Source organism: Electrophorus electricus, chromosome 18 (assembly GCF_041902795.1).
Source record: "Electrophorus electricus isolate QZ-2024a chromosome 18, ASM4190279v1, whole genome shotgun sequence".
Classification (NCBI taxonomy): Eukaryota; Metazoa; Chordata; class Actinopteri; order Gymnotiformes; family Gymnotidae; genus Electrophorus; species Electrophorus electricus.
The window spans coordinates 4090435-4117931 of NC_137514.1; the positions used below are offsets into that span (position 1 = coordinate 4090435).

At 38.6% G+C, this 27497-nt stretch overlaps 1 protein-coding gene across 3 annotated transcripts; it reads right to left on the reverse strand.

The window, feature by feature from the left end:
- Positions 1–8142: 8142 nt before the first annotated feature.
- Positions 8143–13692, reverse strand: LOC118240058 (uncharacterized). 3 transcript variants are annotated; one of them, XR_014118306.1, is made up of 8 exons: positions 13544–13692; positions 12621–12754; positions 11636–11947; positions 11375–11530; positions 11253–11267; positions 10341–10441; positions 8989–9727; positions 8143–8266 (listed from the first exon to the last, which is right to left on the reverse strand). XR_014118306.1 is itself a non-coding variant. In XM_035534566.2 (7 exons), the coding sequence occupies exons 2-7, from the start codon at positions 12655–12657 to the stop codon at positions 9476–9478; spliced, it is 873 nt and encodes a 290-aa protein (XP_035390459.2). In that variant the 5' UTR covers positions 12658–12754; positions 13544–13692; the 3' UTR covers positions 8315–9475. The 3 variants fall into 3 exon arrangements, 1 of the variants encoding a protein (XP_035390459.2); XR_014118307.1 differs by lacking the exon at positions 11253–11267; XM_035534566.2 differs by lacking the exon at positions 8143–8266 and having other exon boundaries at positions 8315–9727.
- Between the last annotated feature and the right edge of the window lie 13805 nt (positions 13693–27497).

The window sequence follows — 27497 nt, forward strand, 5'->3', positions numbered from 1 at the left end:
TTCTTACTTGAGACTACCTTATATAAAAGTCCTGTCATAGCTAAATCACTTCACTGAAGTAAGGTTGAAAATAGCTTAAATAATTGTCAGAACCTGGCAATTTCAGAATATAGTAGTATTCTATGAGGCCATACAGGACACCCACAAAATTGTATATCATAAATGTTCCTCATCTACAATACTGCACTTCAAGGGAAAAAAAAAACCACTGTGGATGAGTGCAAACACAGGAAAATTCTGTGTTGAATGAATTAACTAAACCAAGTGGTTTATTTATTCAGCAATGCAATTAAAATATAATTAATCTTCACTGTTAGGCAATAATTCGGTCAAAAGCTACTGTATTGTTATTCATAAAGAATATTCAAATATCTAAAATATAGTCCTAATAAGCAAAGAAATGAAGCTCATCCTCCCCATCCCAAAGCAGACCTCGTAACATTTCAGGGAGACACAAAGCATGTGCAGGGAAAGTGTTGATTCAGTATTCACTACTCCAAAAGGCATGAGGCCAAGAGGAAGGTCAGCCAGATCACACTGAAACATGGACAAACATCTTCAACAGGAAAAAACAGGAACAAGGGTAGGTGTAAACAGGAAACCCGCTTGGAAACTTGATATAAATACAGGTAACTTTACACTGAAGAGATTGTGAATGTGAGTTTTATTGAGTTCAGATAAATGCTGAACAGGTGTGTGTGTGTGTGTGTGTGTGTGTGTGTGTGACTGCTATTAGACGAGGTAGATCGATGGAGTGATCCGGTGGGTGTAGCAGGGGTGTAGGAGGCAACATGTCAGCCCTCACTTGCCTTTAGCTTTGTGGCCTTCTCAGCAGCAACAGCACAGGTGCACTATTATGTCCACCCACAAAATGGCTTTTTTAATTTGAAGTGAGAACATGAAGACCACTTCCTGCAAACTGCCAGTTAGCAGAAATCATTTTCAATTCTCAATGGAGCCATTTTCCCCTTCCTTTCTCCTCATTTCCATAAATAAACTAAATTCAACCACAGTGACCAGATCACGTTGCTTTTGAAATGTGCACAGAGTAAGCATCAAACTGAATGTGTGGATAACAACCCTGAACCCAGCCAGACTGAGAAACCAAAGATACACTGTTCTATTTGTTTTTTTACCTCAGGATCCACATTGGTTCAGTACAACCTGTTTTACTCAATCATACCTTATAATGTATGATCTAGGTTTTAATCTAAGATTTTGTATAAACTAACTTCTACGCTTCAGATTAATTTTATAGCTGCAGTACAAAACTAATAATAGAAATGACTGGCTACATTTGGGATGACTACAAGTGGAAATTGTGTAAATTTGATTTTGATTGTATTATTATTATTATTATTATTATTATTATTATTATTATTAATGCTAAATTTTTAGCTTTATATTTCATTGGTTTACAGTGTTCATCCTCTCTGACTGCAGCCTCTTTTTAATCTTTTTTTTTCAAGGTGAGACAGGAGTACAGGAAGATGTGGTGATCATTGTGCAGCAAGAAAGTTGATAGTATGTATACTAAAACACACAGTAAAATATATTCAACACACAGTAGAAATAGTAAATACAAAGTAAAATATAGTTAAATATATAGTAAATACCCAGTAAAAGCATAGTAAACACACTATGTAAAATATAGTAAATAGTATGTATATAGTGTTATTGAGATACAGCATAATATGGTATGTTTTGGTCAAGATACAAAGAGATGCTAAACTATTCAAGCATACCATTTGTTTTGAGGATAATCTCAGCTGAGAGGTGTAGGTGAAGGTTACCTCAGGTGGGAGGTGTAGATGAGAGCCATCTGACCATTGTGGCCTGTGGCCTTTGTGGCCTTTGTGGCCTGACAGCCACAAGATGTCATAGGTTTTCTTATCTATTCTGTTGAATAGATGCACCATGTCAACAGAAAACAAAAATATAATTTCAAAGCCATGTTGTTTATTTTAAGGGAAGCTGATTTGCTGTGTATCCAACTGAAAAACACTGAGGGTGTATGAGAACGGAGGAAATTATGCAAATTAGAAATGCATGCAAATTAATGATGGAGGGTTGAACATAAAAAAAAAAAAAAAAAAACATCTTGGTTAAAGGCATATGTTATCTACTGACTTGGGGCCTGAATATCTTACATTTACATTTTAGCAGACACTCTTATCCAGAGCGACTTACAAAAGTGCTTTGTCATTTATGCATAGAATACATCCAAGTACAGTACAGTAGGTACTGTACAGTAGGTACATCTTAGTGTCTTACCAGAATATCTTAATATCTTATGGGGATTATATCTCTATTTTTTCTTTTTCTTTTTTAACTGTTCATTGTTCACAGGTTCACAGAGGATTCACATTATTAGTCAGGCTATTTAAGGGACGTGGTATGGTCTAATGTTTTTTGTAGTTACTTGTAATAACCTTATCAGTTGCTGTATAAATGCACTGAAATATGTAGCTAGGATCATGTTTCATATACAATCACTCTATATTCTGTTTATGTCTATATGTGAATTTCACTTGGTTTCTGACTTGATGGTCAGAATAACAATAAGAAAACAAATAAGAAAACTATAACCCGTATTCAAGCACTCTCCTCCATGTGCGTTTCCACCGATGGGTGATGATGAAATGAACCAAATGGAAATGCAGAGAAAAAAAGAAGGCAAGAAAGTGCACAAACAGTTCACATGACCTCTAAATAGCATCACATTAAAACCATTCATATGCACGATCTAGCACATCATGCTTCCATGCAGATATGCACCAACTGCTTATCGTCATTCAGCATGTTTTCATATGTCCACCAGAGGTTAGTGTGGAAGTATAATCACAAACCGTGTCTCTAAAGATTCTATTAAGTAAAGTTAAAATGCGTCTATTTTCTTCTAAAGAGGTTTAGAGTTAAATCTTTGCAAATCAATGTTAAAATCATAATAGGAATGCTAAATTTGGCTATGTTTATGTGTTGATGCATAGCTTTGGCGATGCTGATGTATTATGTCAGTCTACACATAACATGGTTTGCCATCTCAAACCTCTTAGTTTAGGTAAACCTAAACCAGTTTCCCTTACTGAAATATCTCAGTGCCGCACACTAGACCACTCATTTAAGGACTCTAGTTGACCTTACTATAAACAGTGATTGTCAGTGTTTTATTATAAATTGAAATTACTCATATTTCTGAAACCACAAAAAAATAAAACCAAACTGTATTTTAAAATATTTAATTTATAATGTAAATTATACTTGAAACACAGTTAACAATTTGCTCTTCATCTAAGAGTGAGTAAGCAAGGAATTAAATGTCCCAATAGATACTGAGGCTTGTCTGACTAATGTGAAGCATGATGATCTGAGCTAGGGTACCAAAGTTACTATTCACGCATGATCAGTAACATGCGACACTTCAAATGTCCCAAACACACCAGATAGGGTAAAACTAGTTAAAAGGATTTATTTTTATCCTACTCTATGTACAGAGGATCTGGTTTTACCTTTTAAGTTATATTAATGTAAAAGTATACAGATTGTTTAATAGTTTAAAAAAAAAAATCAACATCAAGCAGGTAAACTCTTTTACTGTTACCATACCATATCACAGCTGGGCTACAGGTGAATTCATTCACTGTTATCATAGCTTTTACAATTAATCGTTTTTTCGCCGATTACAGACAGACTACGATTTCGCAGACTACAGCCTTCCTGACAGAGGGACCTGGCTGGAGACTTGCATTGGTTGCTGAGCCTGATAGATTTGGAGAAGAGCCAAAGAATGATAGTTTCTGTTCTGATGAGGTTTGATTGGTTAACTGCAATAAACATTGTTTTAGTAGCCTGTTTTCAGTAGCCTGTGCTCTTTGAGGTTTTAGCACCTGGTTGAATTTTTAGTTAGCCACACCTTTTGCCAGGAAAAGAATAAGTAAGATAATAATAAAATAGTTAACAATCACTGACTAATGGCAAAGAATACATACGATAATAATAAGATATTTAACAATCACTGATTAATGGAAAAGAATACATACGATAATAATAAGATATTTAACAATCACTGATTAATGGAACATAATAAATAAATAATAAGCTATCAAGTGACCTTCATATTTTCTGAAAAGCAATCCATTATTATTGCCCTATACAATTTTCATATGTTCATATGCAAATTTTCATATGTCCCACTCACACGTCATAGAGTTTATAAAATATATATTTTTTTATCATTTGAAGTACTATAAATGTTATGAAACTAAATAATTTTAATATGACATGTAAAACTTAGTTTTACAGCAAACATTTATATGTTAAGTATTTTATATGGTATTTCTGATTCTTATAAGGTTTTTACAGAACATTTGCATATGGGTATTCCTGAATTCTTGCATCACGGATTTAAGTCAGACTTGAAAATAAAGGAAAAATTAACCTCACAGTGAAAGGCAACTAACTAGTTAACTACATTTAGAAATCCGATCTAAAATATTTGCTGCTATGTCAAATGTTTTCATATGCAACTTTAGAAACAAAAGGTCTGCATCTCAAACTGCAAGAAAAGCAAGACTCTTTCAAATGCCATTTGCTCACCCATTTCAGCTTGACCCTGACATATCCAAGCATGACAGGTACACGAAGTGTGAGAGATACACAAACGTGAGAGGTACACAAACGTGAGAGGTACACAAATGTGAGAGGTACACAAACGTGAGAGGGGAATGTTGGGAAAAAGGCTGGAGGAAATGGTAACTACAGTAGAGAGTCGACTGTGCAGGTTACTGAGGTAAGGTGTAGATGTTTGAATCTCTCCTCCTCTCCAGCAGTGCATCATTGTCATAGAGCGGGTTCTTCATAGTCTCTTCAGAGAATTCTGTAGTGGAGGAGGTTGCTCCTGTCTGGTTGTTATGCTACCAATGAATAAAGAAAGACATAATTAGTTACATATCACTGGATGACTCATTAAAGTTCACTGAAAGAAACTATAGAAAATGTGGATATACCAAACTGTTTCACAGTTACAAACATAAGTTACTTAAAGTATGTATATCGGGGTAAATCTGTTCGGGTAAGACTAAGGAAAGATACAGGGGTGAGTAATCTGCCCTTTTGTCTATTTAAGACCACATAGTGTAATGTCTGTTTCAGCTGATGTTCCAAATATTAATCACCGTTGATAGACAATCACCGCCACCCATAATTTAAACACTCTATATATGTAAATATTGTTAAATATTGCATACAAAATCAATACATTATATAATTAAAATCTATTCATAAAAATACAAGTAAAAAATATAAAGTACATCACTCACATTAGTCCTTGGGATCTGTATTACTGAATAGATGACATCTGAAGATGCAGTGGCTGAAACCCAAAGAATTAAACCCAGTCACATTAGTAGACATATAACTACTCACCAGTCACTTTATTAGAAATATAACCACTTCCCAGTCACTTAATTAGAACCTCCCAGACCCATGGAACCATGGGTGGGTTGGCTGAGTGAGCAATTTACCCACCACATTTCTAAGTAGTGGAGTGATGCACCATGACATTTAGATTAATCTTAAGCTTGTTTTGATAGATAGTACAAAAGGGCGAAGGGCAAAAGTTAGAGGCAAAATGTTAAAAAATGCTGTTAGTATTGGCCAGGTAAAGACCAATGAGCAGGTTCAACTTCAGTGAAAGAATTCAAAACAGAAGGCTTGTAAGAACAACTTAGAATCTAGATATCTTGCATCTGTTTATGGGGAGATTGTGAGGAACTCTTCTTTTAAAATGGTTCATTATTCATTTCTATAATTCACAAGGAACTAACTGCTTGAACTGTCAAGCAGGTGGCAGTTGACTTCTAATACAAAGATTTTCAACTATTGTTATCTGGAGATATCTGGATCAGCATTTTCCAATACATGAATGTAAGAATTTGATTATCCAGACAAATTTTATCCAAATTTAAAGTTTTGAAAAACTGTCCCAAGATAACGGACTCTGAATAGCTAAGATAGATGTTCTTGTATCCATAACTGCAGTTAATACTTTGGTGAGTAATTTTGAGTCAGAGGTGGTGCAGGTGTATTACTGACACAGTCCCTATATTGTAGATGTACCTGTAATACAGGTGCATTTAATAGATGAACAGTTACAGACTGTGGCCCATCTATGGCCAGGTACACCTTTTCGTCCATTCTCTACCCTGTGCATTACTGCCCCTGACAGAATATTATTTGGGTGGCTTTACGTGGTAGTGTTGTGCTGGTTCAAGTGTACAGGGTTCAGCAGTGTGATATTTTTACATATGATGTCATTTCTGGGATTAGAGTGGTTACCCGCCTAAAAATATCCATTTAACTGTGGCTCTGTATGTGTTATACACTAATCACAGATGAAGATCTAGCATAGGACATACAAAATGTGCATGGCAGGACCATATTCTTCAACTGCTCACCTTAAAGACAAAAGGTGTGTGTGTGTGTGTGTGTGTGTGTGTGTGTGGAGACCTACTTTGAGATCCACGTATTGTCTTCCTGTATTTATAAAGAGTGATCATGCTCACGCCAAATAAGTTCACCATGACAACCAGTCCTATAACTGTGTACAGTAGGGTCCCTGTGAGACCAGAGAAATAAAAGAAAAACACTGTGTGTACCACATCAGGGTGGGTCTCTGGGATTGCCTAAGAAAATATAACACTGCAGTATAGCCTTTTAGGAAGCAATGTTTAGAGACCTCTAACACTATTTATAAATGTGGATGTAGCATTGCATTCTAACTTTGATTTTCTGATATTAATGATTGCCCCTTCACGTGGTACAGCTCGCCATGTGCAGTGTGAGTTGACAGTTGTGTAGCTCAGTGTTGATGATAATAGCTTTTAATATACAATTATTGATAATCATACTTCACTATAATTATACTATAAATACTAAAAAATAATTATTACTGGAAAAACGAAGTCTCGAATTTATAATGTAGACTAAAAAAAAAGTCACCTATAAAAAGTCACCTATACCTGAATATTACATTATAATGTGTGTGAGTGGGAAGGGGCTGCAGTGTGTCTGCCATGCCTGCCGTGCTGTTTTTATCTGATTCAGGTTTAAATAAAGTTCTAAGAATAAAGTGTAAGATACCTGTGAATGTCAGAGAGATGCTGACCAGTTGATGATTTGAAACGTTGTTTTCAGTTGTGAATGGAGAGATGATGGTAGTTGTGGAGGTGGAGGGTTCAGATGAGGTTACTGTTTGTGGAACAGCAGTTACTGGAGTAGTTTTGTGTGTAGAGGAGGAGGGGGCTTGCATGTGTGTTCATAAGAGAGGAAGAAAGATTGTAATACATATGGTAAATGTTCACAAAAAAAAAAAAAAAAAAAACTGATAAAACCATGCCTGTACTGTAAGGGTTGGCACCAGGCCGAGGCCCCTCCGGCCACCAGAGGGAGGCCTCGAGTCAACCACACCACTAATCAGGCTTAACACCCAACAGCTGGGCTAGACCTTATATAAGCCCAGTGACCCAGTGCTGGGTCTTTGCCAAAGTTCTGAGCCAAGCTGCTAGCTAGTAACTTAAGGTATTGAGGTCTGTGTGATCTCGTGCTACACCTTACTTCTGGGCTGCGAGATCTCGTGCTACACCTTACTTCTGGGCTGCGAGGGTGTCTGTGTTTTTACATGTCTCCTCATCTCTCCAGTTTTCTCTCTTAAGTCTGCCTCTCCAGAGGCTTCCCTTAGCCATTGAAGTTCCTCCCCATTTTCTGGTTTTGTTTGCGAAGTTTGTTTTTTTTCCTCAGTGCATCAGGGTTGCCATGTCTTCCCCTGGCATCCTTTGTTCTCCCTTTTTTCCATGCTCAGCGTGGTGTTTTGTTTTTCCTTTTGTTTTACCTGACTCAAGCTGACCTGCGTTTGAGACCACCTCACATGTACTGTGTAAAGGCCCATGACTCTTACCTTCTGTAACTGTGAGAAGCACTTCAATGTATGTGTCCTTAAACCATCGCTTCACTCCACACCAATATGTCCCACTGTCTGTCTTCTGGAGTTCAGTGATGTTCACAGTAAAACGTCCATCACCTAAATCCTTCAGCTTGTATTTTGTAGTAGATGATTGATCAGATTTAATCAAAATGTCCTTATCTGTTTTACATGGTTTCCTGCAGAAATACTTTTTGTTGTCATCAGCCATCCTATGAGAACATGAGATCATCACAAATCCTCCAACCTGACCAGTCACTCTAACAGTTGATGCCACAGATCTCACTTCTGTCACAAATGTACACATACAGGGAAAATTAAATATGCAATTAGAATTCATCAAACCACACATAAATATGACTACACGTGGTCATAAAACAAAGTCTATTATGTTTTCAGTTAGAAACTACCAGGTCTTGTTGAGAACTGTCTGGCATACACATGAGCAGTGGAAATGCTGAACATTTACAAATCCAATTTATAGAACTTTGTAGTGAAAACGCTGAATGTTTACAAATGCAGTTTGTAGAACTACAGAGCAAGTGTGGTTAAGGATGGCATAGAGTAAAATGACATGCAGTACTAAAAGGAAATGACAACATTGTTAAGCGAGGCCTCTGTAGAAACTGGTTTTGTTTGATGGCTACTGTGGCTAATGATGCCTAAACTGACAAACATGACTATAGTTTCCTTTTTCAGATCTATTTCATTTACTTGATGTAAAATCTTTCTACAGGAAATTCATTTACTGTTAATTTGCTTGAATTACATACAATTAGAGTTCATTCAGATATACTAAACTCTGATAGTTATAATATGAACGTTATGTAGACTTTTGTCTGTCTCCACTTCACAGTACCAAAGGCAGCTGCACTTCTGAATTCTACATTTATCTGCACCAGAATTCAGAATTCACCCAACTGCTAACTTAACATTACAGTCTTGACATTATACAGGCATCTTTTTACTGTCAAATTCCATCCTTTTTTATTCTTAACGTCAGGACTTACCAGAAAGAAGAATCAATACCATACAAAAGTACATTATTCTGATGTGCAGAACTGTGTTTAAAGTCAAGTTAATCCCAGGAGTTTTTGTTGTAGTTCTATCAGATTCTGTCTAGTTTAATGTTATCCATGCTTCAGTGTAACTGCCTCTAAAGAAGCAATCAGAGTGAATTCTAAGGAGGAACTAACAGCTCAGCACTAGTGGTTTGGACCGGAAATGAAACTTATTTTTATTTTTATTACAAAATAAAATTTAAATGAACTAACTCTTTAGAGACAATGTAAAGACCAACGTAATGTTGAATTTCACTCCCACAGAGTTGATTTACAACTGCTGTCAGCATATTGGTCTGGGAGCATATATTTGTATACACACAACTAGCATAAGGCAACTGCAATGTACACAAGCATAAGAGAGTGCCTGAGAAACACAGCATGTCATCAGAGGTCAGTGTGCTGCTGCAAGTTGGCCGCTAACATGATGGATGAATCAACAGCTTTCTAATCTGTACAGCACACGTGTGATCAATGTTTGCTCCTCCAGTCCAGGATACAGCAGGCCGTCTATACAGCAGGTGATAGCAGCATAAGAGGAGGGGTTGGTGGCTTTGGGTGTGGTGGTGTGAGTCTCTTGGTTGAAGCTGTGTGGGTGGGAAATGGCTGTAAAATAGATGTGTGAGTACAGACTTTCTTCATCCAGGCCACTAGTGGAAGAGATGGTGGAATATTCATATCCTGGTGGCTGTTGAGAAAAGTAAGCAGCGAGATTGTAGATGAACTCCGGTACCATCCAACACAGCTCTAAAAAGTTAATGCTGCTATGTCTTCTTCAGTGAGAAACCCACTTCACACTGTGCAAAATTTACTTTTAAATGTACATATCCATCAGTATGCTCTCCCTGCCATTAGCCTCCTGTGACCGGTGGCAGCTGAGCAGTTGACATTGGTTTACATTTTGGACCTCACTCATTATTACCAAATAACATCTATTACCAAAGTGTCAGTCTTTAATAATTGCAAGTGACCTAATTATATAGAGCTATTTAAGTGAAGTTCACTAATGCTGAAGTGCTTTGAGATCTTTGTAAATCTTCTTCTGCTAATATACAAGTGGTAAAGTCATAAGTCATGGTGGTCAGGTGGTTTTCAGGTGAGTAACTGTAGTATACTTTTTTATTACTGGTTGTCGGTTACTATTTTTTGATGACATATATATGTCTGCAATTTCAAATCAAGCCTTTTGTACATGTTTCCCCTCATTCCCCTGTCCCTCTCCTTCAGCATGTAGACATACTGCAGAATAACAAACCCAAACATTACACTGACACAAACAATAACTGGAGGTCTGCACCTACATTTTGCTTCCTCGTGTCTCCTCTTGTATTGTGCAGAAATGCCATGATGCCAAATATGATCACTATGCCAACCAGACCAGCAGCAATACACAGAAGGATACCTTTTGAGCAAAAAAAAAAAAAAAAAAAAAAAAGTTAGATTTTGGATTACATCAAAGATTGAAGTGACCCCCTATTCCCCATTCCCCAACTCTACCCAGCCACGGGGTATGGTGCTGGCGCATTGAGATGAGGAGACTGCAAGTTTGTTGGGGGAAGTGGGAAATCATACTGGTGTGTTGGGGCAATGGGGTGTCATAGTGGTGTGTTGTGGAGACTGGTGTATTATAGCAGTGCGTTGGGGATATTGGGATGTCATACTGATGTGTTGGGGGGGGGTTTGGGTGTAATACTGGTGCATTGTGGGGCCTAGGGTTTCATACTGGTGTGTCGGTGGGTATTAGGATATCATACTACTGCGTTAGGAGATTATGGTGTCATACTTGTATGTTGGGGTATAGAGGTGTCATACTGATGCATTGGGGGTTTTTGGGGTGTCATCCTTGTCTGTTGGGGGGGATTTGGGTGTCATACTGGTGCATTGGGAGGGATTAAAGTGTCATACCGAGGCGTTGGTAGGGAGTGAGACTCGAGTGCTGCTTTGGAGTGTCTTTATTCTCCATAGCAAAACCAAACATAAGCCCACAGCAGTGAACTGGAGAAAACAAACAAAAGAACTAGGACTGCACTGAAAGAAGAGTAGTTGTGACACAGCAGAGTGAGTAGCTCAGGGTTAGCACACAGTAAACTCTGGGCACAGCAGTGAGGAATAATGCGCAACACTGGACTAGTGTTCCTGTAGTTTTTAAATAGGAGAAACAGACAGACAAACAATTAAGTCTACAATTAAATGTGTAGACAATTAATACTCACTGTGATGAGGCAAAACTTGAGAAGAGAGAAGAATATGAAAACAGAAATGGTGTCATCCAAACAGAAATGTTTTTAAACTGATTCCTGTTTAAATATAGTCCTAAGAATTACATTTAAGATACCTGTGGATGTCAGAGAGATGCTGGCCAAACGACAAGTAGAAAACCCAATTTCAATTGTGAAGGGAGAGATGGTGGTAGTTGTGGAGGTGGAGATTTCAGATGAGGTTTCTGTTTGTAGAACAGTTCTTGTAGTTTTGTGTGTAGAGGGGGAGGGGGCTTGAAAGAGAGGAAGAAAGATTAATACTTATGGTGAATGTTCACCAAAAAAAAACAAAGCTGATAGAATCATTCCAGTACTGTGTAAAGGCCCATGACTCTTACCTTCTGTAACTGTGAGAAGCACTTCAATGTATGTGTCCTTAAACCATCGCTCCACTCCACACCAATATGTCCCACTGTCTGTCTTCTGGAGTTCAGTGATGTTCACAGTAAAACGTCCATCACCTAAATCCTTTAGCTTGTATTTTGTAGTAGATGACTGATCAGATTTAATCAAAATGTCCTTATCTGTTTTACATGGTTTCCTGCAGAAATACTTTTTGTTGTCATCAGCTATCTTATGAGAACATGAGATCATCACAAATCCTCCAACCTGACCAGTCACTCTAACAGTTGATGCCACAGATCTCACTTCTGTCACAAATGTACACATACAGGAAAAATAAATATGCAATTAGAATTCATCAAACCACACATAAATATGACTACACGTGGTCATAAAACAAAGTCTATTATGTTTTCAGTTAGAAACTACCAGGTCTTGTTGAGAACTGTCTGGCATACACATGAGCAGTGGAAATGCTGAACATTTACAAATCCAATTTATAGAACTTTGTAGTGAAAACGCTGAATGTTTACAAATGCAGTTTGTAGAACTACAAGGCCTCTGTAGAAACTGGTTTTGTTTGATGGCTACTGTGGCTAATGATGCCTAAACTTACAAACATGTTTCCTTTTTCATATTTATTTCATATTTATTTCATTTACTTTATGTAAAATCTTTCTACAGGAAATTCAAATACTATTATTTAGTTGCTAAAATTGCTCAGACTCAGGTTGGTTATATTGTACAATGTAGTTTGCTGAGTACAAACTGAAGCATGAGATTGGCAGAGACAGCAGAACTTCCCCATTATATTTTAACTGCATTACAGTATCTCAGAATTCCACTGGCTACTCATCCAATATAACAAGGCTGTTTTTCATGAAAAATATTCTCAAATGCCTGATGTCTGATGTTATCCAATTTTAATTATTATTAATTATGTATTTTCTCATTTATACATAATAAAAAGTTGGAACTTGCCATATAGTAGAATCCAGGTAAAAAAACAAATGTCCATGGTTTTAACTATTACATTATCTTTATTCCAGAATGTCCTATCAGTTCCAGTCTGGTTAGCATTAGAGATCCTTTTATGTTGCTGTTTGGGTTTGTTTCTAAAAAAAAAAAAAAAAAAAGGGTTGTGCAATATTCAGAAACAGAAAGCTGAGCACCCACATTTTAACCACACAACAGTGGTTTAGAACAGGAAGCTACGTTATAGGATCTTCCCCACTATCACACTCTCTCCCTCTCTCACATTCTCTATTTCTCACTCATTTTCTGATCTTAAGTGGTCTTAAACTGGATTACAATGCTTACATTTATTACTGAAACATAAGATATGTCTCCTAGGAGTAAGATGCAGGAGGCTGACTGAAACAACCCCCCCCCCCCCCCCCCCAAAAAAAAATAAAATAAAAAACACTATCACGCTCACAGACCGGAGCGTCCCCCGTTTCCATGGCTACCTAACTAAATAGTTGTTTTCCCACTATTGTCTGTTTCTATGGTTTTCTGTCTATTTAGAGCTTGTTTCTGCAGCTTGTGGTTGCTGGTCATTGTATAAATCCTCGTTTCTATGTGCTTCCTGCACGTCAGGCTATTTCTCTCTGTCTACGTTGCTTTCTCTGTTCGTATTTGCCTGTTTTATTCTATTCTCAGTCCTCATCTGGTGTTCTCCCCGTCGCTTCGCTTCCTCTCTGTTTAGGTTTCTCTTCCTATGTTCGTAAACGAAAGTGTTGTCTAGTTTCCTTTTAGCTCTGTTACTTGTTGTTTTGTCTAGCTTAAGTAACCCAGTTCCATGTATTTTCCGCTTGTCCTAGTTTTACGCCTTATCGTTGTTCTCCCTAAGTTTTTCCTTGGGGTTTAATTCCTTTTTCCTGTTTCCTAGTTCTCGCTCTTACCGTGTTTAGCCTGTTGTTCTTCGTTCTATTCTGCATCATTTCCCTGGTTATTCTGTCTTTTTGTTTTTAAACTTATTATTCATTCTATCCTGTCTGTTCTTTTTATGGCTTCCATAGTTTGTGGGTTTTAGTTCCTTCTCACGTCTGAGGCGTTGTCATTGCGCAAGTGCGTTTGCGCTCTACCTCCCAAACGTTACAACCATACATATGTTCAATTAATTACTCCAAATCTGGAACAATAATTTTAACTAGTCATTTCAAGACTATGATGACTAAGTAATGCTAGGGAGGCCCGAAATGACAAAAGATCTCCAAAAAAAAAACAACATAAGATCAGAAGTGCACACAGAGAGAGCACAACACAAACTCTACATAGCCTAACAATAAACAAAGGCAAGAGGTCAAATGAAATGACAGGCCACTCCTATCATACCTGCTTCATAGTGAGTCATATAGATATATATTATCATGTATATTTTAAAAAAACTTACACAAAAAAAAAATTGGTCTGTCAACTGGCAGATAGTTGATGGTGTGGTAAACTGAGCTGTATCAAAGGAAAAACTGCTCCAGGCAGACTGGTAAAAAGAAGCCTTTAAATGTTACGTCGTCCAAAGCAATCAATCCCTTTATGGGAATGGAGGAACCACCAATCATGCAGCAGTGTGACCTGAAAACGCACAGACGAGACCAAATGCAAAAAAACTCAAATCAGGCCACAACACAACAAAAACAAAAAGTATAAACAAAAGGCAAGATAATTTAAACAATTTGCATAGACCGTGCAAGATGGGGCACCCACCAACACATTAGCATTACCCCTTTTATAGAGAATTTTGAGACTAAACCCTTGAACAATCACAGCCCAGCTTTGATTAAAAAAAAATTCTGAATTGCTAAAACACTAAACCCCATTCTTGGAACACAACTGCCAAAACTCATTTATTGAATTAATAACTCTTTTCACATACTTTGACACAGATTTCATATCTGAATCAACCTTTTTTTGCAAAACTTTAAACACATTCTCAGAGTAGCATCTAGCGGTATGCAAAAATTGGATAGTTTAAGAAAACCACTTGTAAGTGAGGGTAAATGGCAAAAAAATAGCTTCAATTTGCTAGGGAGCATAAAGATTGGACTCTGGAGCAATGGAAGAAGGTCATGTGGTCTGATGAGTCCAGATTTATCTTGTTCCAGAGTGATGGCCTAGTGCCTACTGTACAAGCCTGTGGGGGCAGTGCTATGATCTAGAGTTGCTGCAGTTGGTCAGGTCTAGGTTCAGCAATGTTGTGTCCAAAGAATGAGGTCAGCTGACTACCTGAATATACTGAATGACCAGGTTATTCCATCAATGGATTTTTTCTTCCCTGATGGCACAGGCATATTCCAAGATAACAATGCCAGGATTCAACAGGCTCAAATTGTGAAAGAGTGGTTCAGGGAGCATGAGACATCATTTTCACACATGGATTGGCCACCACAGAGTCCAGACCTGAACCCTATTGAGAATCTTTGGGATGTGCTGGAGAAAACTTTGTGCAGTGGTCCAAACCTCCCATCATCAATACAAGATCTTGGGGGGAAAAATTAATGCAACTCTGTACAGAAATAAATGTTGTGACATTGCAGAAGCTTGTGGTGATGCCACAGCGAATGCATGCCGTAATCAAAGTTAAAGGTGGTCTAATTAAATATTAGTGTTGCCCCCTTCCCGATATCTTTTTTTTGTGTGTGTGTGTGTGTGTCATACTTAAATGTTTCAGATCATCACACAAAAATTTTAGTATTAGACAAAGATCACATAAGTAAACACAAAATACAGTTTTTAAATGAAGGTTTTTATTATCAAGGGGGGGGGGGGGAATCCAAACCTACATGGCCCTGTGTGAAAAAGTGATTGGTCCCCCCCCCCCCCCCCCGTTCTTAAAATTAACTGTGGTTTTTCTCATCCGTGGAAAGCTGAGTTCAATTGCTCTAGCAACACCGAGGCCTGATTACTGGCACACCTGTTCTTAATCAAGAAATCATTTAAATAGGACCTGCTTGACAAAGTGAAGTAGACCAAAAGATTCACAAAGCTAGAAAGCATGATGTTATCCAAAGAAATTCAGGAACAAATGAGATACAAAGTAATTGAGATCTATCAGTCTGGAAAATGTTATAAATCCATTTCTAAAGCTTTGGGCCTCCAGCAAACCACAGTGAGAGCCATTATCCATAAATGATGAAAATATGGAACAGTGGTGAAGCTTCCCAGGAGTGGCTGGCCTACCAAAAGTACCCCAAGAGCGCAGCGATGATTCATCCAAGAGGTCACAAAAGACCCCACAACAACATCCACAGAACTGCAGTTAAGGTCAGTGTTCATGACTCCACCATAAGAAAGAGACTGGGCAAAAATGGCCTGCATGGCAGAGTTCCAAGATGAAAACCACTGCTGAGCAAAAAGAACATAAAGGCTCGTCTCAGTTTTGACAGAAAACATCTTGATGATCCCCAAGACTTTTGGGAAAATATTCTGTGGACTGATGAGGCAAAAGCTTAACTTTTTGGAAGGTGTAAAAAGTAACAGCATTTCAGAAAAGGAACATCATACCAACAGTAAAATATGGTGGTAGTAGTGTGATGGTCTGGGGCTGTTTTGCTGCTTCAGGACCTGGAAAAATGACTGTGGTAAATGGAACCATGAATTCTTCTGTCTACCAAAAAATCCTGAAGGAAAATATCCGGCCATCTGTTCATGACCTCAAGCTGAAGTGCACTTAGGTTCTGCAGTAGGACAATGATCCAAAACACACCATCAAATCCAACTCTGAATGGCTTAAGAAAAACAAAATGAAGACTTTGGAGTGGCCTAGTCAAAGTCCTGACCTGAATCCAATTGAGATGCTGTGGCATGACCTTAAAAAGGCAGTTCATGCTTGAAAACCCTCCAATGTGGCCAAATTACAACAGTCCTGCAAAGATCGGTGGGCCAAAATTCCACCACAGTGCTGTAAAAGACTGCCAGTTATTGCAAATGCGTGATTGTAGTTGCTGCTAAGGATGGCCCAACCAGTTATTAGGTTTAGGAGCAATCACTTTTTCACACAGGGCCATGTAGGTTTGGAATTTTTTTTTTCCCTTAAAAATAAAAAAGCTTCATTTTAAAAACTGCTTTTGTGTTTACTTATCTTTGTCTAACATCTAAATTTGTTTGATTATCTGAAACATTTTAAGTGTGACAAACATGCAAAAAAATAAGATATCAGGATGGGGCAAACTTTTTTTTTTTTTTTCTCTCCCTCATATGTGCATGTATGTAGCAGTGAACTATAGGCATGTTACATAGACTAGAATATATATATTCATGACTACAGACACAGAACAGTTCTAAAGCCAGTAAAAATAAATTCACAAAGGACAAAGCTACTATTCAAATATTCAGTGTTTGTGAGCTGTGTTTAGGTCCAGTGTGGGTTCACAGGCATCTGAGAGAAAAGTTGGAGATTATAAAATCAAGATTACTCTTCATCTTTTAAGATACACTAGAAAATGGTTTTACTCTTAATCATTTTTATAGCAAAACAAGAGAAGGAAACCACTTTAAACTCTCATTAAAGGTATTTGTTGCTTTGTATTTTCTTAATATATTAAAGTACTGATGTAGGTTTTTATGGGGAATGTATTAATATGAGATCTTTGAGAGAAACTAAGGCTTCATTTCAGCTGCAGGGCAAATAGTTCTGAACCCCATCATTATAACCATTCTGGCAGAATTCCATACATACACAATTTGTCATGGAAAGCTTAAACCCCAGGCTTAGCCCGGTTAGCTACAAAACCTTGTTGTGGTTGGAATGATGTAGGGATACTTTAATTCTTCATTTGTCTTTTTTTGCCACATATTATCATCTTTTTATTTTTAATGAAATATTTGCTAAAACAGTATTGCGTTGTTTTTTCAAGTCACATCCATTCAGGATTTACTCTTTTCTGCTGCTCTCCTATGCCATTGATCCTTGTAGAAAGTAATGGTTGACACTCTGGATTAGGGGAGTCACTACTGAGCAGACTTTACTTTCAGAGCAAAAGTGTGACCTCCCAGATAAACCTGCCCCACAGCAAAATTCTCAATCATTTCACATGTGAAATCTGTACACGTTGGAGTTGCCCCCTTGTGCTGGAGGTTAGTTCATCTTAAATTAATTGGATTGTGAGGTCAGTGAAGTCCAGTTGCCGCAGATATGAGGAGGCTGAGGAGATTACAGAAGCAAGTCCCTCACAACTTGTTTCACTGAGGCTGCACCGGTCCAGTCTAGTTAAAATATTTTAGAGAGAGAAATTTGTCTGCAGTACAATACTATCAAAAGGGGGCAGACCACAACAGAATAAGAAATATACATATATATATATAAATATAAATGTATACACCACTCAACCAATTTAACACCACTGCATTAAAACCACTGACAGGTGAAATTAATAAAATTCATTATATCATTACAATGGCAGCTATCAGGAAATTGGTTATATTTAGGCAGTAATGAACAGCAGGAAATATGGCTAAATGTCAGGATCTGAGCGACTTTGACAAGGGTCAAATTATGATGGCCCAGCAACTGGTTCAGAGCATCTCCATCTCCAAAATGCATCAAATCTTATGAGGTAGTATCCAGTATTCAGTTATTAGTACACACTAAAATTTGTCCAAGAAGTGACAAGCAAAACGGCGACAGGGTGGTGAGCACCTAAAGCGCAAGGTGCGTGTGCAGAGTGAAGGCTAGCCCATGTGATCTAATCCCAGACTGTATCACAAATTTCTGAAAAGGTTCATGCTGAATGTAATAGAAAGTTGTCAGAATGCATGGTGCCTCACATACACTGTGCTGTGTATTGGGCCCTTGTAGCTGTAGACCAGTGAAGAGTCTGGGTCCACCACCAAACTGAAATGGGCACCTGAGTATCAGAACTGGACCATGCAGCTGTGCTCCAGAAGGGGGTAAGAATCACTCCCCCCCCCCCCCCCCATCATGTGGATGGCCGGTTGCTTATATGGAGATGGTGCCAGGATGCATTGCAGGAAGAAGCCAAGCCAGCAGAGGCAATGTGATGCACTGAGCAATGTTCTGCAGGAAAACCTTGGTATTCATGTGTACTGCCTACCTAGTGTTGCAGGATAATGCACCCTGCCACACTGCAAAAAAAATGTTCAGGCATGGTTTGAGGAACAAGAGATCAAGGTGTTGACTTGGGCTCCAAATTCCCCAGATCTTAATCCAATCAAGCATATGTAGTATGTGCTGGAAAAACAAGTCTGATCTATGGAGGCCCCACCTTGCAACTTACAGGAGCTGTTGCTAACATCTTGGTGCCAGATACCACAGGACACCTTCAGAAGTCTTGTGGAGTCCATGGGTCAGAACTGTTTTGTCAAGACAAGCGGGGCCTACACCTTATTAGTGTTTTAATGGTATGGCTGATCGGTGTGTGTGTGTGTGTGTGTGTTGTAAATATCTTTCAACATTTCTACATTCTATGAGAAAATTAATTTTGTTAATACATTTTACTTACAAAGAGTGGTTTGAGTATCCCACAACAGGAAGTAGTCTCACCAGCCCTTCATCAGTTTCTGTGTATTTCCTCAAGTCAAACAGCTTCTGAGGATCCTCTGAAATCATTAACAGAAACACAAGAGCTGACCACTGTGTGGGAGACAGTTCCTCATAAGAAAGACTACCCAGCTTCACATAGCTCTGAACTTCTTCCACCAGTGAGTTATCTCTCAGATCATTCAGGCAGTAAAACAGATTGATGCTTCTCTCAGGTGTGATGTTTGCCCTGATTTTCTCTTTAAGGAGATTTATTGTGTCATCAACATTCACTTCACATGTTTTCATTTTTGGCAGGAGCTGCTTGACTTGGTTCTTGTAAGATTTGATGGACAGTCCTAGCAGGAAGCAGAGGAAAAGGTCCAGATGGCCTGTCTTACTCTGCAAGGCCTCATTAACCACACTCCTGTGCAGATCAAGCATTGTGTGCTGGACAAACCATTTGAATACTCCACAGGACTGGATTCCTCTTATTGTTTCTGTGTACATAAAACATGTAGAGAGCAGCAAGGAACTCCTGAATGCTGAGATGCACAAAGCTAAAGCAAATCTCCTGCATTTCAACATCCAGCTTGAATATTTGTGCAGATGCCAGAATACACAAAGACCTCTAGGACGTCAATGCCAGACACCTTTAAGTCCTCCTCATAAAAGATCACATTACCCTTCTGCAACTGCAGAAATACCAACTGGTACTTTTTCTTAGTCATTATGGTCTGAAAGATCAGAAAGTAAGTATACATCCCAGTCAATGTTGAGGAAATCTTCTGAACATCTTGTTGATTAAGCATTTTCTGGAGCACAGTGGCAAAGATGCAACAAAAGACAGGTGGGTGACACATTATGTGAAGGCTTCTAAATGTATTTATGTGGGCAATGATTTTGTTGGCTTCATCTGGATCACTGATCCTTTTTCTAAAGTATACCTCCTTCTGTTTGTCAGAAAATCCCTGGATTTCCGTGATCTTGTTAAAGCACTCAAGGGGGACCCAACTGAGCGCAGCTGGGTGAGACGTAACCCAGACCAGAGCAGCTGGAACCAGCTCTGCTGCAATGAGGTTGGTGTTCAAAGGAGGTTTGTTGCTGCACGTCATTCACAACCTCATTCTTGGCAAAGTTCAGAGGAAGGTGGCTCACTTCGAGCCCATCCACAATAAAAAGTACCTTACTTTTATCAAAGGGAAGCATGTCTGTGTACTTCACATCTGGAAAGAGTTGGCAGAGCAGCTGCATCAGGCTGCATTTGTCGCTCCATTGGTTTAGGCTCCAGAAGGAATGAAGGAAGGAATGTAATCAATGTCAAGGTTGGCCTTCCCATCAGCCCAGTCTATGATAAACTTATTCACAGAGACCATTTTCCCCACCCCTGTGATGCCTAGAGTGAGCACCTTCCTGATGGCTGTCCTTTTCTCAGGACATGCCTTGAAAATGTCACAGCTTTTGATAGGCGTCAGCGGTGTGGTGGAGATCCTGGAAGATACTTGGATATGTCTCACTTCATGCTCATTGCAGACCGCACCAGTGCCTCCTTTCACAATGTCAAGATCTGTGTAAATCTCTTTCAGATATGTGGAAGGGTTGTCTGATAAGGGCCCTTCATAGATCGTGTCATGTTTTATCTTGAGTGTAGATTTTAACTTCTCACGGAGTATCTTGTGATCTGTACCTAAAGAAGTAAAAAAAAAAATTGATAAACAAATATATTAATTAAATATTGGGTACCTTATTATAAAAGGACAATACTCATAAAGGCTTTATTGATGGTTCATTTAGTAATTGTTAATAGTTAGGTTAGGCTAAAGGTTAATTATTCAATAAAAGGGTCTGTAGAATGTGAATTTAATTATAATGTAGCCAAATTTTCATTTGACTAATATCTTGTTGATCGTTAAAAGCTAATAACGTATTAACAAATGTCCAATTCAAATGTGCAAGTCAAAGTAAACTAACTATCCAGTTTCTAATAAAGCGGCTGTCAAACCAGCAAATAACAAACAATAATTTACAGCACAACATTTTCTTTGGAAATGCCAGTAATCTGCTTCACAGTACTCCTTAGTTGGCATGCAAGCTTATTCTGGTTTATTTTCTCCAGGATGAGGCTCATAATTTCTAAGCGCCTGTTTCACTGTAGCTGTCACACATATTGTCCACGATACTCTCAGAACTGGCACTTTCCAGGTGATACTTGGGTATAGGAGGGAACTGTGGAAGCTGAGTGTGCTGAAGATGCCACTGAAACCTCTTTAGGTCGTCGATAAGCAGGTCATCTAAAGTCCTGAACAGGATCTCAGGAATGGATGCCATCCTGGACAGCAGCAAACACAGTAAGAAAGTGGGAGTTTTGCACAGCACACATTTACTGTACCTGCAGTCGGATTTCAAACAGAATGTACACATACCCTTCTCTTATATACCTGTTTCAGTTCCCAAGGGGATTCTCCAATCAGCTGCTGAGCTCAAAGTGAAGTATTAAAGCATGAATACTAAACTGTGGAGTGCTGTGCCCCCCTGTGGCACCAATGTGGGTGGTCTGTTTGAGGCAGACCTCTGCGTCTGGGTTGCTGCGGTTTACACCCCATTCCTGTTCATCACAGAAGTATAAAACAGGATGTTTCAGACTCCTGTTCAGACTCCTGTTCAGACTCCTGAAAACTCCTGAAGACTCCTGAAAACTCCAGAAACCTTCTATTCTATATTAGTTTATTCTACCTCTACATCTTTAACTACAGCACACTGCAGCTATATCCAGGTCAACTTTTTAAATCCCCCTTTTTAAAGCTGCTGTGCAAAGTGTATGTATATTAAAAAAAAAAAAAAAAAAAAAAAAAAAAAAAAAAGGATAATCCTCTAAATTCTTGACTATCAATAGTTGCAGTGCATGAAAAATAATGTGTGTTATTATGTATGGCAGCATAACTTACCTGTTTTCTGACTGTCTTAATTTGATTTGGGTATAATAATGCCCAAATTAGCACAAGCTTGGGGCCTTTAAGTGTTGCTCCTGGTTTGTATGTTTGCGGATAACACCTCAGCAGATAACACTACCTGGTTTCCCTTTTGCCATGACTCCACTTCCTCTGATGGTTGGAAATGAACAATTCTAATGTGAAGCCTGCATTTACATGATTTTTAGTTTTGATGTATTCCTCATTAATTTGATTGTGCTTCCTCATTAATTTGATTTAGCTGATGCTTTTATCCAAAGCACCTTACAATTATGACTGAGTACAAGTTGAGCAATTGAGGGTTAAGGGCCTTGCTCAGGGGCCTAACAGGGGCAACTTGGCAGTGGTTGGTCTTGAACCAGCAACCTTCTGATTAAATAAATGAAAATTAACACTAACCCAAAATGAAAACACAGCCTTTAGTAAATGTGTATTGTCTGACTATTATTTCCTGCGACAGCTGAATCAGATATTTAATTACCAGTCCCACACAAATGTGAGTCTACTCTGCAGCATCAGATCAAGAGCTTTCTATTTTCTGTGAATCCTGGGTTAATGCCTTCCCATAATATATGTAAACACCAGGTAAATATACTATTCCTTTACAGTTAGGGCAGCATATCATTGTTTTATCTGTAGGTGGCAGTACATACATTACTACCACCATATCCCTGTTTCCTGGATCCGTTAGAATTTTGAAGTTCAATTTAAGATTTTGATCACATCGCCTTCCAAATATAACCCACAGTGTTCTCTAACTACAAAATTTTGTTTTCAGTGACAGTCCAATCATATTCGCTTTGATTTGCACATAGCAAACATGGATAGCGTGTTGCCGTGGTGAACAACTCGCCATAGAGGTACACTAAACCTTCCACCTTGAGCTGTAAAGAGGAATATCTCTGGAAGCATGGGGTGTTAAGCAAAAAAATAAAACAACGTTACGCCTGGCGCATTAACAGGTTTCTTTGTCTTCTGGCGAACTTGCCCTGCGATTCTCGAATTCCGCCTTGAGCTGCCGAGGTGCTGATACGCATGTTGAGGTGTGTGTCTCTCAGGTGCTGACACACACTGTGCAGTATTGGCAGCTGTGTCTCTCTCTCCCAGAATTATCTGTAGTTTTTTTTCTGATTCTGTAAATGTTTCAGAATTTGGGATCTGGTGTTTAAATCTATCTGTGAAATTTTCTTGTACAGCTTTGAATTTGAATTCACACTGAGTGGACCCCACACATCACTTCTGTACAGTGGGCTGGATCACACTTATACCAGATTGAGATGGGAATGTCTGTTGAGAAATCTCTTCCTGATTGTGTACAGATCTTCTCCTGATTGTGTACAGAGCTCTGAGGGCTTTTTCCTTTAGTGCATTCACTGCCATGTTGAAGCTCCCTGTCTCGGTGATGGTGAGGCCGAGGTAAAGGTACTGCAGCAAGTGCTCCAGTTTGGTGTGGCCCATGGGGAACTGGTACCTGTATTCTTGGCATCTGGGCTAAGAAATTAGTCTTCGTTAAGTTTGCTGCTCATTTGTCGCAGTACTGCTCTAGCAGGTCCAGGTGCTGTTGTAGTTTCTTTTTACTGGAAGACAGCAGCACCGGGTCATGTGCATAGAGAAGGATTTTACTTCCCCATCCTGCAAGGGAGTCCATAAGCTTTAGATTGTTCTAAGTGCACTGCTAACTCATTTATTTAGATGTTAAACAGTGTTGGACTCAGACTGCAACCCTGTTTCACTCCTGTATGTTTATCATCAATTCTTAAAGCACATTTGTTAACTGAATACATTGATTTAATGATGTACACTTATTCGATGATATCATACCCCTGACTTCACTCTGTAGGAGTGTGTAATATAATCCCTCATAACAAATAGAATCAAACACCTTGAAATCTACAAAGCAAGGGAAGACTTTTCCATTTTTGTTTTGATTAATGTGTTGGTTGATCAGTGTGTGTAAAGTATAGATATGATTAGTAGTTCTGTGATTTGGAAGGAAGCCACTTTCACTTTTGCTTAGGACATTGTGTTTGTTAAGGAAATAGAGCATTCTGCAGTTTAAGATGCTATTGAAAGCTGAAAGTGAAGATTACTGCTCACACAGATGCCTCTGTAATTGTTTGGGTCTGATTTGTCTCTGCTCTGATAGATTGGGCTAATGAGTCCTTGGCTCCAGATGTTGGGGAAACAGCCTGAGCTTAGGACAAGGTTGAACAGTTTGAGCACTACCCTCTGCAGCTCAGGTGTGCTGCTTTAATGTATTTTGTTTTTGATGCTGGCAGGGCCACAGGCTTTTTTGGATTTTATGGATTTGAGTTGTTGAGCCAGTTCTTTTTGTGTTATAGGATAGTCAAAGGGATTTTGATGGAGTTTTTTATGGAGCATTGTAACAAATGTCATTTTTGTTTTATAACTGGGAGTGAGGTCAAAATGTGTTATCCAAATATTATTATTTTCTATAGGTATGTCTTGTGGTTTTGTTATGTTCAAACTGTTCCATAATTCCCAGAATTAATTTTATTTAATATAATCTTTAATTTCTTCAAGAGTTTTGTTTGTATATTTTAGTTTTTTCATATGTAGTAATTGTTTATGTAGTTTTAGGGTTACAGTATTTGTTTCTCAGACCTAGATCCTCTCATTGTTGGTGTTTAAGGTTTGCCCATTTTCTTAGTTCCTTTTGGAGAGATTTACATTCATGATCACATAATTTCTCTTTCCCCCAAATTTTTGTTTTGCTTTTTTTCCATTGAAGGTCTGTCATATTAGCTGCTTATTGGAAAGGCTGCCTATTTCATTGACTGCATGGTTAATATTGCTCTTGCTTTTATCAAAATTAGTGTATGTACAGATCTGAGGCCTGGCAGAGATGCACTAACTCTTTACCAGCTGTGTTGCTGTCAAGGTGTTTCTGGTTTTGAGGATTGGTGTGAGGGATGGGGGGGCTTTGGTCAAACATTTTTGTTTCCCTCTGGGTCTGTATAATCAGGGTCTATTTCGGTCTGAGCGTTCTTCTCTGCAAAGTAGAGACCCTGAATATTCCAGTAACTTCTTTACCTTGTGAGACAGAACAGAGAAAATGTTTTTATTTTTTTGTGTAAACATGTTTTACCTCTTACCTTTTACCATGTTTTACCTCTTACTTTGTAAGCAATCTACTACATAGGTTGTAGAGCATGTCCTTTAGCTCTCCCAGCTCTTTAGCTCTCCCAGGCTCTGGCTGGAGAAGGAGCAAGCTGGGCCTCCGCTGCTGCGTAGCTCTGTGGTCTATTCTGTGGAGGTGTTTTACTCACAGATGGTACAGTCTCCTTTTCCATTTTGGTGGCGTGGCATTTTTAAGAGTCTTAGCAAAGGTCCGCACATTGTTCTTGTGTAAGAGGATGTCCTGAAGGGTGATGGTGTGCTGATGTGCCAGATTTCATGCTTTCCCTGAGTTATGCTGGTCTGATTCTCTCTTTAGCTGTTGGACCTTCACTCTGAGCTGCTGGATGGGGCTGCTGATTAACTTATCTGGGAGTCTGACTTGTGTGAACAGGTGAAGTCTAGTTCCAGCAGGGCCAGGTTCTCCCTTAGCTATCTCTCTGAGGGGGAGGAGGGTGGGATTGAGGTAAGAAGTGTGGCTGGAGTCTCTAGGCAATCCACAGTCTGCATTGTTTGCGTATTGCTTATTGTGGCCATATTGCCATCCTCACACACAATGATTGTTCTACCTCTGCCAATTCCTTAACAAGAAATGGGAAGTGTTTGCAGATTTCTGAATTCCACACAGACGGGGCAGCAATGTGGAAGATCACACTTGGTTTTAATCGTCTGGCCATTCAGGTGGATAAATTCTGCATACAGAATGTCTAGGTTTTCAGCTATGACTTGTACAGCTAGGACCTGTTCTTTGTGTTTCTTCATTGCCTGCTCACTTTTACACTTAGCAGGATATTCCAACTCTTTGCTCTGCATTGAACTTTCTGCCATGGTGACAGACGATTCTGTGTATTCCAACTGTTCCAAGCTGGGGGAGCACTTCCATAGCTTCAGGAAGTGTAGGGTGCTAGCTACTAGCAGGTTTAGATAAGAAATTTGGCCTTTTTGTTTGTTTTTGTAATTTGTAACTTTTAAGCAGATTCTTAAGCAATGGTGCATACCTCACTGGAGAATTTCTTGTCTTGATGTCTGAAGTTTTGTCTTTTCTTTTTCATTCTCTCTCTCTCTCTCTCTCTCTCTCTCTCTCTCTCTCTCTCTGTGACAGCACCATAAACCTTTGCTACTTTACTACTTTTTGCTACTTTTTGCTACTTTACTGGTTACCAAAATGTATAAAGCTTACACTAACCAAATAAATAGATCTATAAATGTAACCCCATAAAATGACTAACAGCAATCATGAAGAACAAGCATCAACACCGAAATTTATTTATTCTTTTTTTCATTTTGTCATTCAACCAATAATGCATTTCAATGTGATAACAAGCGGTAGTTTGATTGGGAAAAAAAAAAAAAACCACATTAAACCTGAAAATGCATCACATGGTTCCATGGAAAAGGATCAGTAGCATGCTGCCTGTACTTAAGTGAGCAAAAATAGAAATGAAAAACACCAGAATTTGTGTGCAACTTATTTCATAAACATATTACAACAAATTATTAAATTAAATTGCCCCATGGAAGTTCTGCTCTGACATTGAACGTAACAGAGAGCAGAGACTTACTGACCCTGTCACTGGAGCCCAGGTGTGAATTAGGGGTGTGTGTTTGTGAACAGGCTGGGGAGGTTACAGTAATGTTATAAGAATGCGCTGCGTTTGAACATCATTCTAGTGGTATTCATGACAGCTGCCCAGTGCAAACAGCCTCATGGGTAATGAGCAAACAAAAACAGTGAGGCCTCTCAGAAGAACAAGAATGTCTTTCAAAATGGCTTGTTTGTCTACAGGTATGATTCTCGCTTCAGGTGTGTGAGGTCCTGGCTTCAATTCCCAGATAAGCCCATCTTGACTTCAAACCTCTGCTTGGTGTGATACCATATAGACTCCTATAAATCTTTGGGGGCAGTTGTAGCTACTTGACTTGTAATTGGACAGTTACTGGTTCAAGCCCCACCAAGTTGCCACTGTTGGGCCCCTGAGAAAGGCCCTTAACCCTCCATTGCTCAAGTTGTACTCATAATTGTAAGTCACTTTGTGTAAAAGTGTCAGATAAATATAATGTCAATAAAATTCTTCATAAATGTTTATTAAATTGTATCATTAAATGTTTTATCAAATTATTTATTAAATTAGCATACATTTTCTATATTGATTTTTTTTTTTTTTTTTTTTTTTTTTTTTTGTGTTCGAAACTAATGCAAAATCAGTAAACTCAGTAAACCCCTCCTTCTAAGTGGTTATGGTTAGGGTCTGGGCTGAAACTTGGCACTAATCC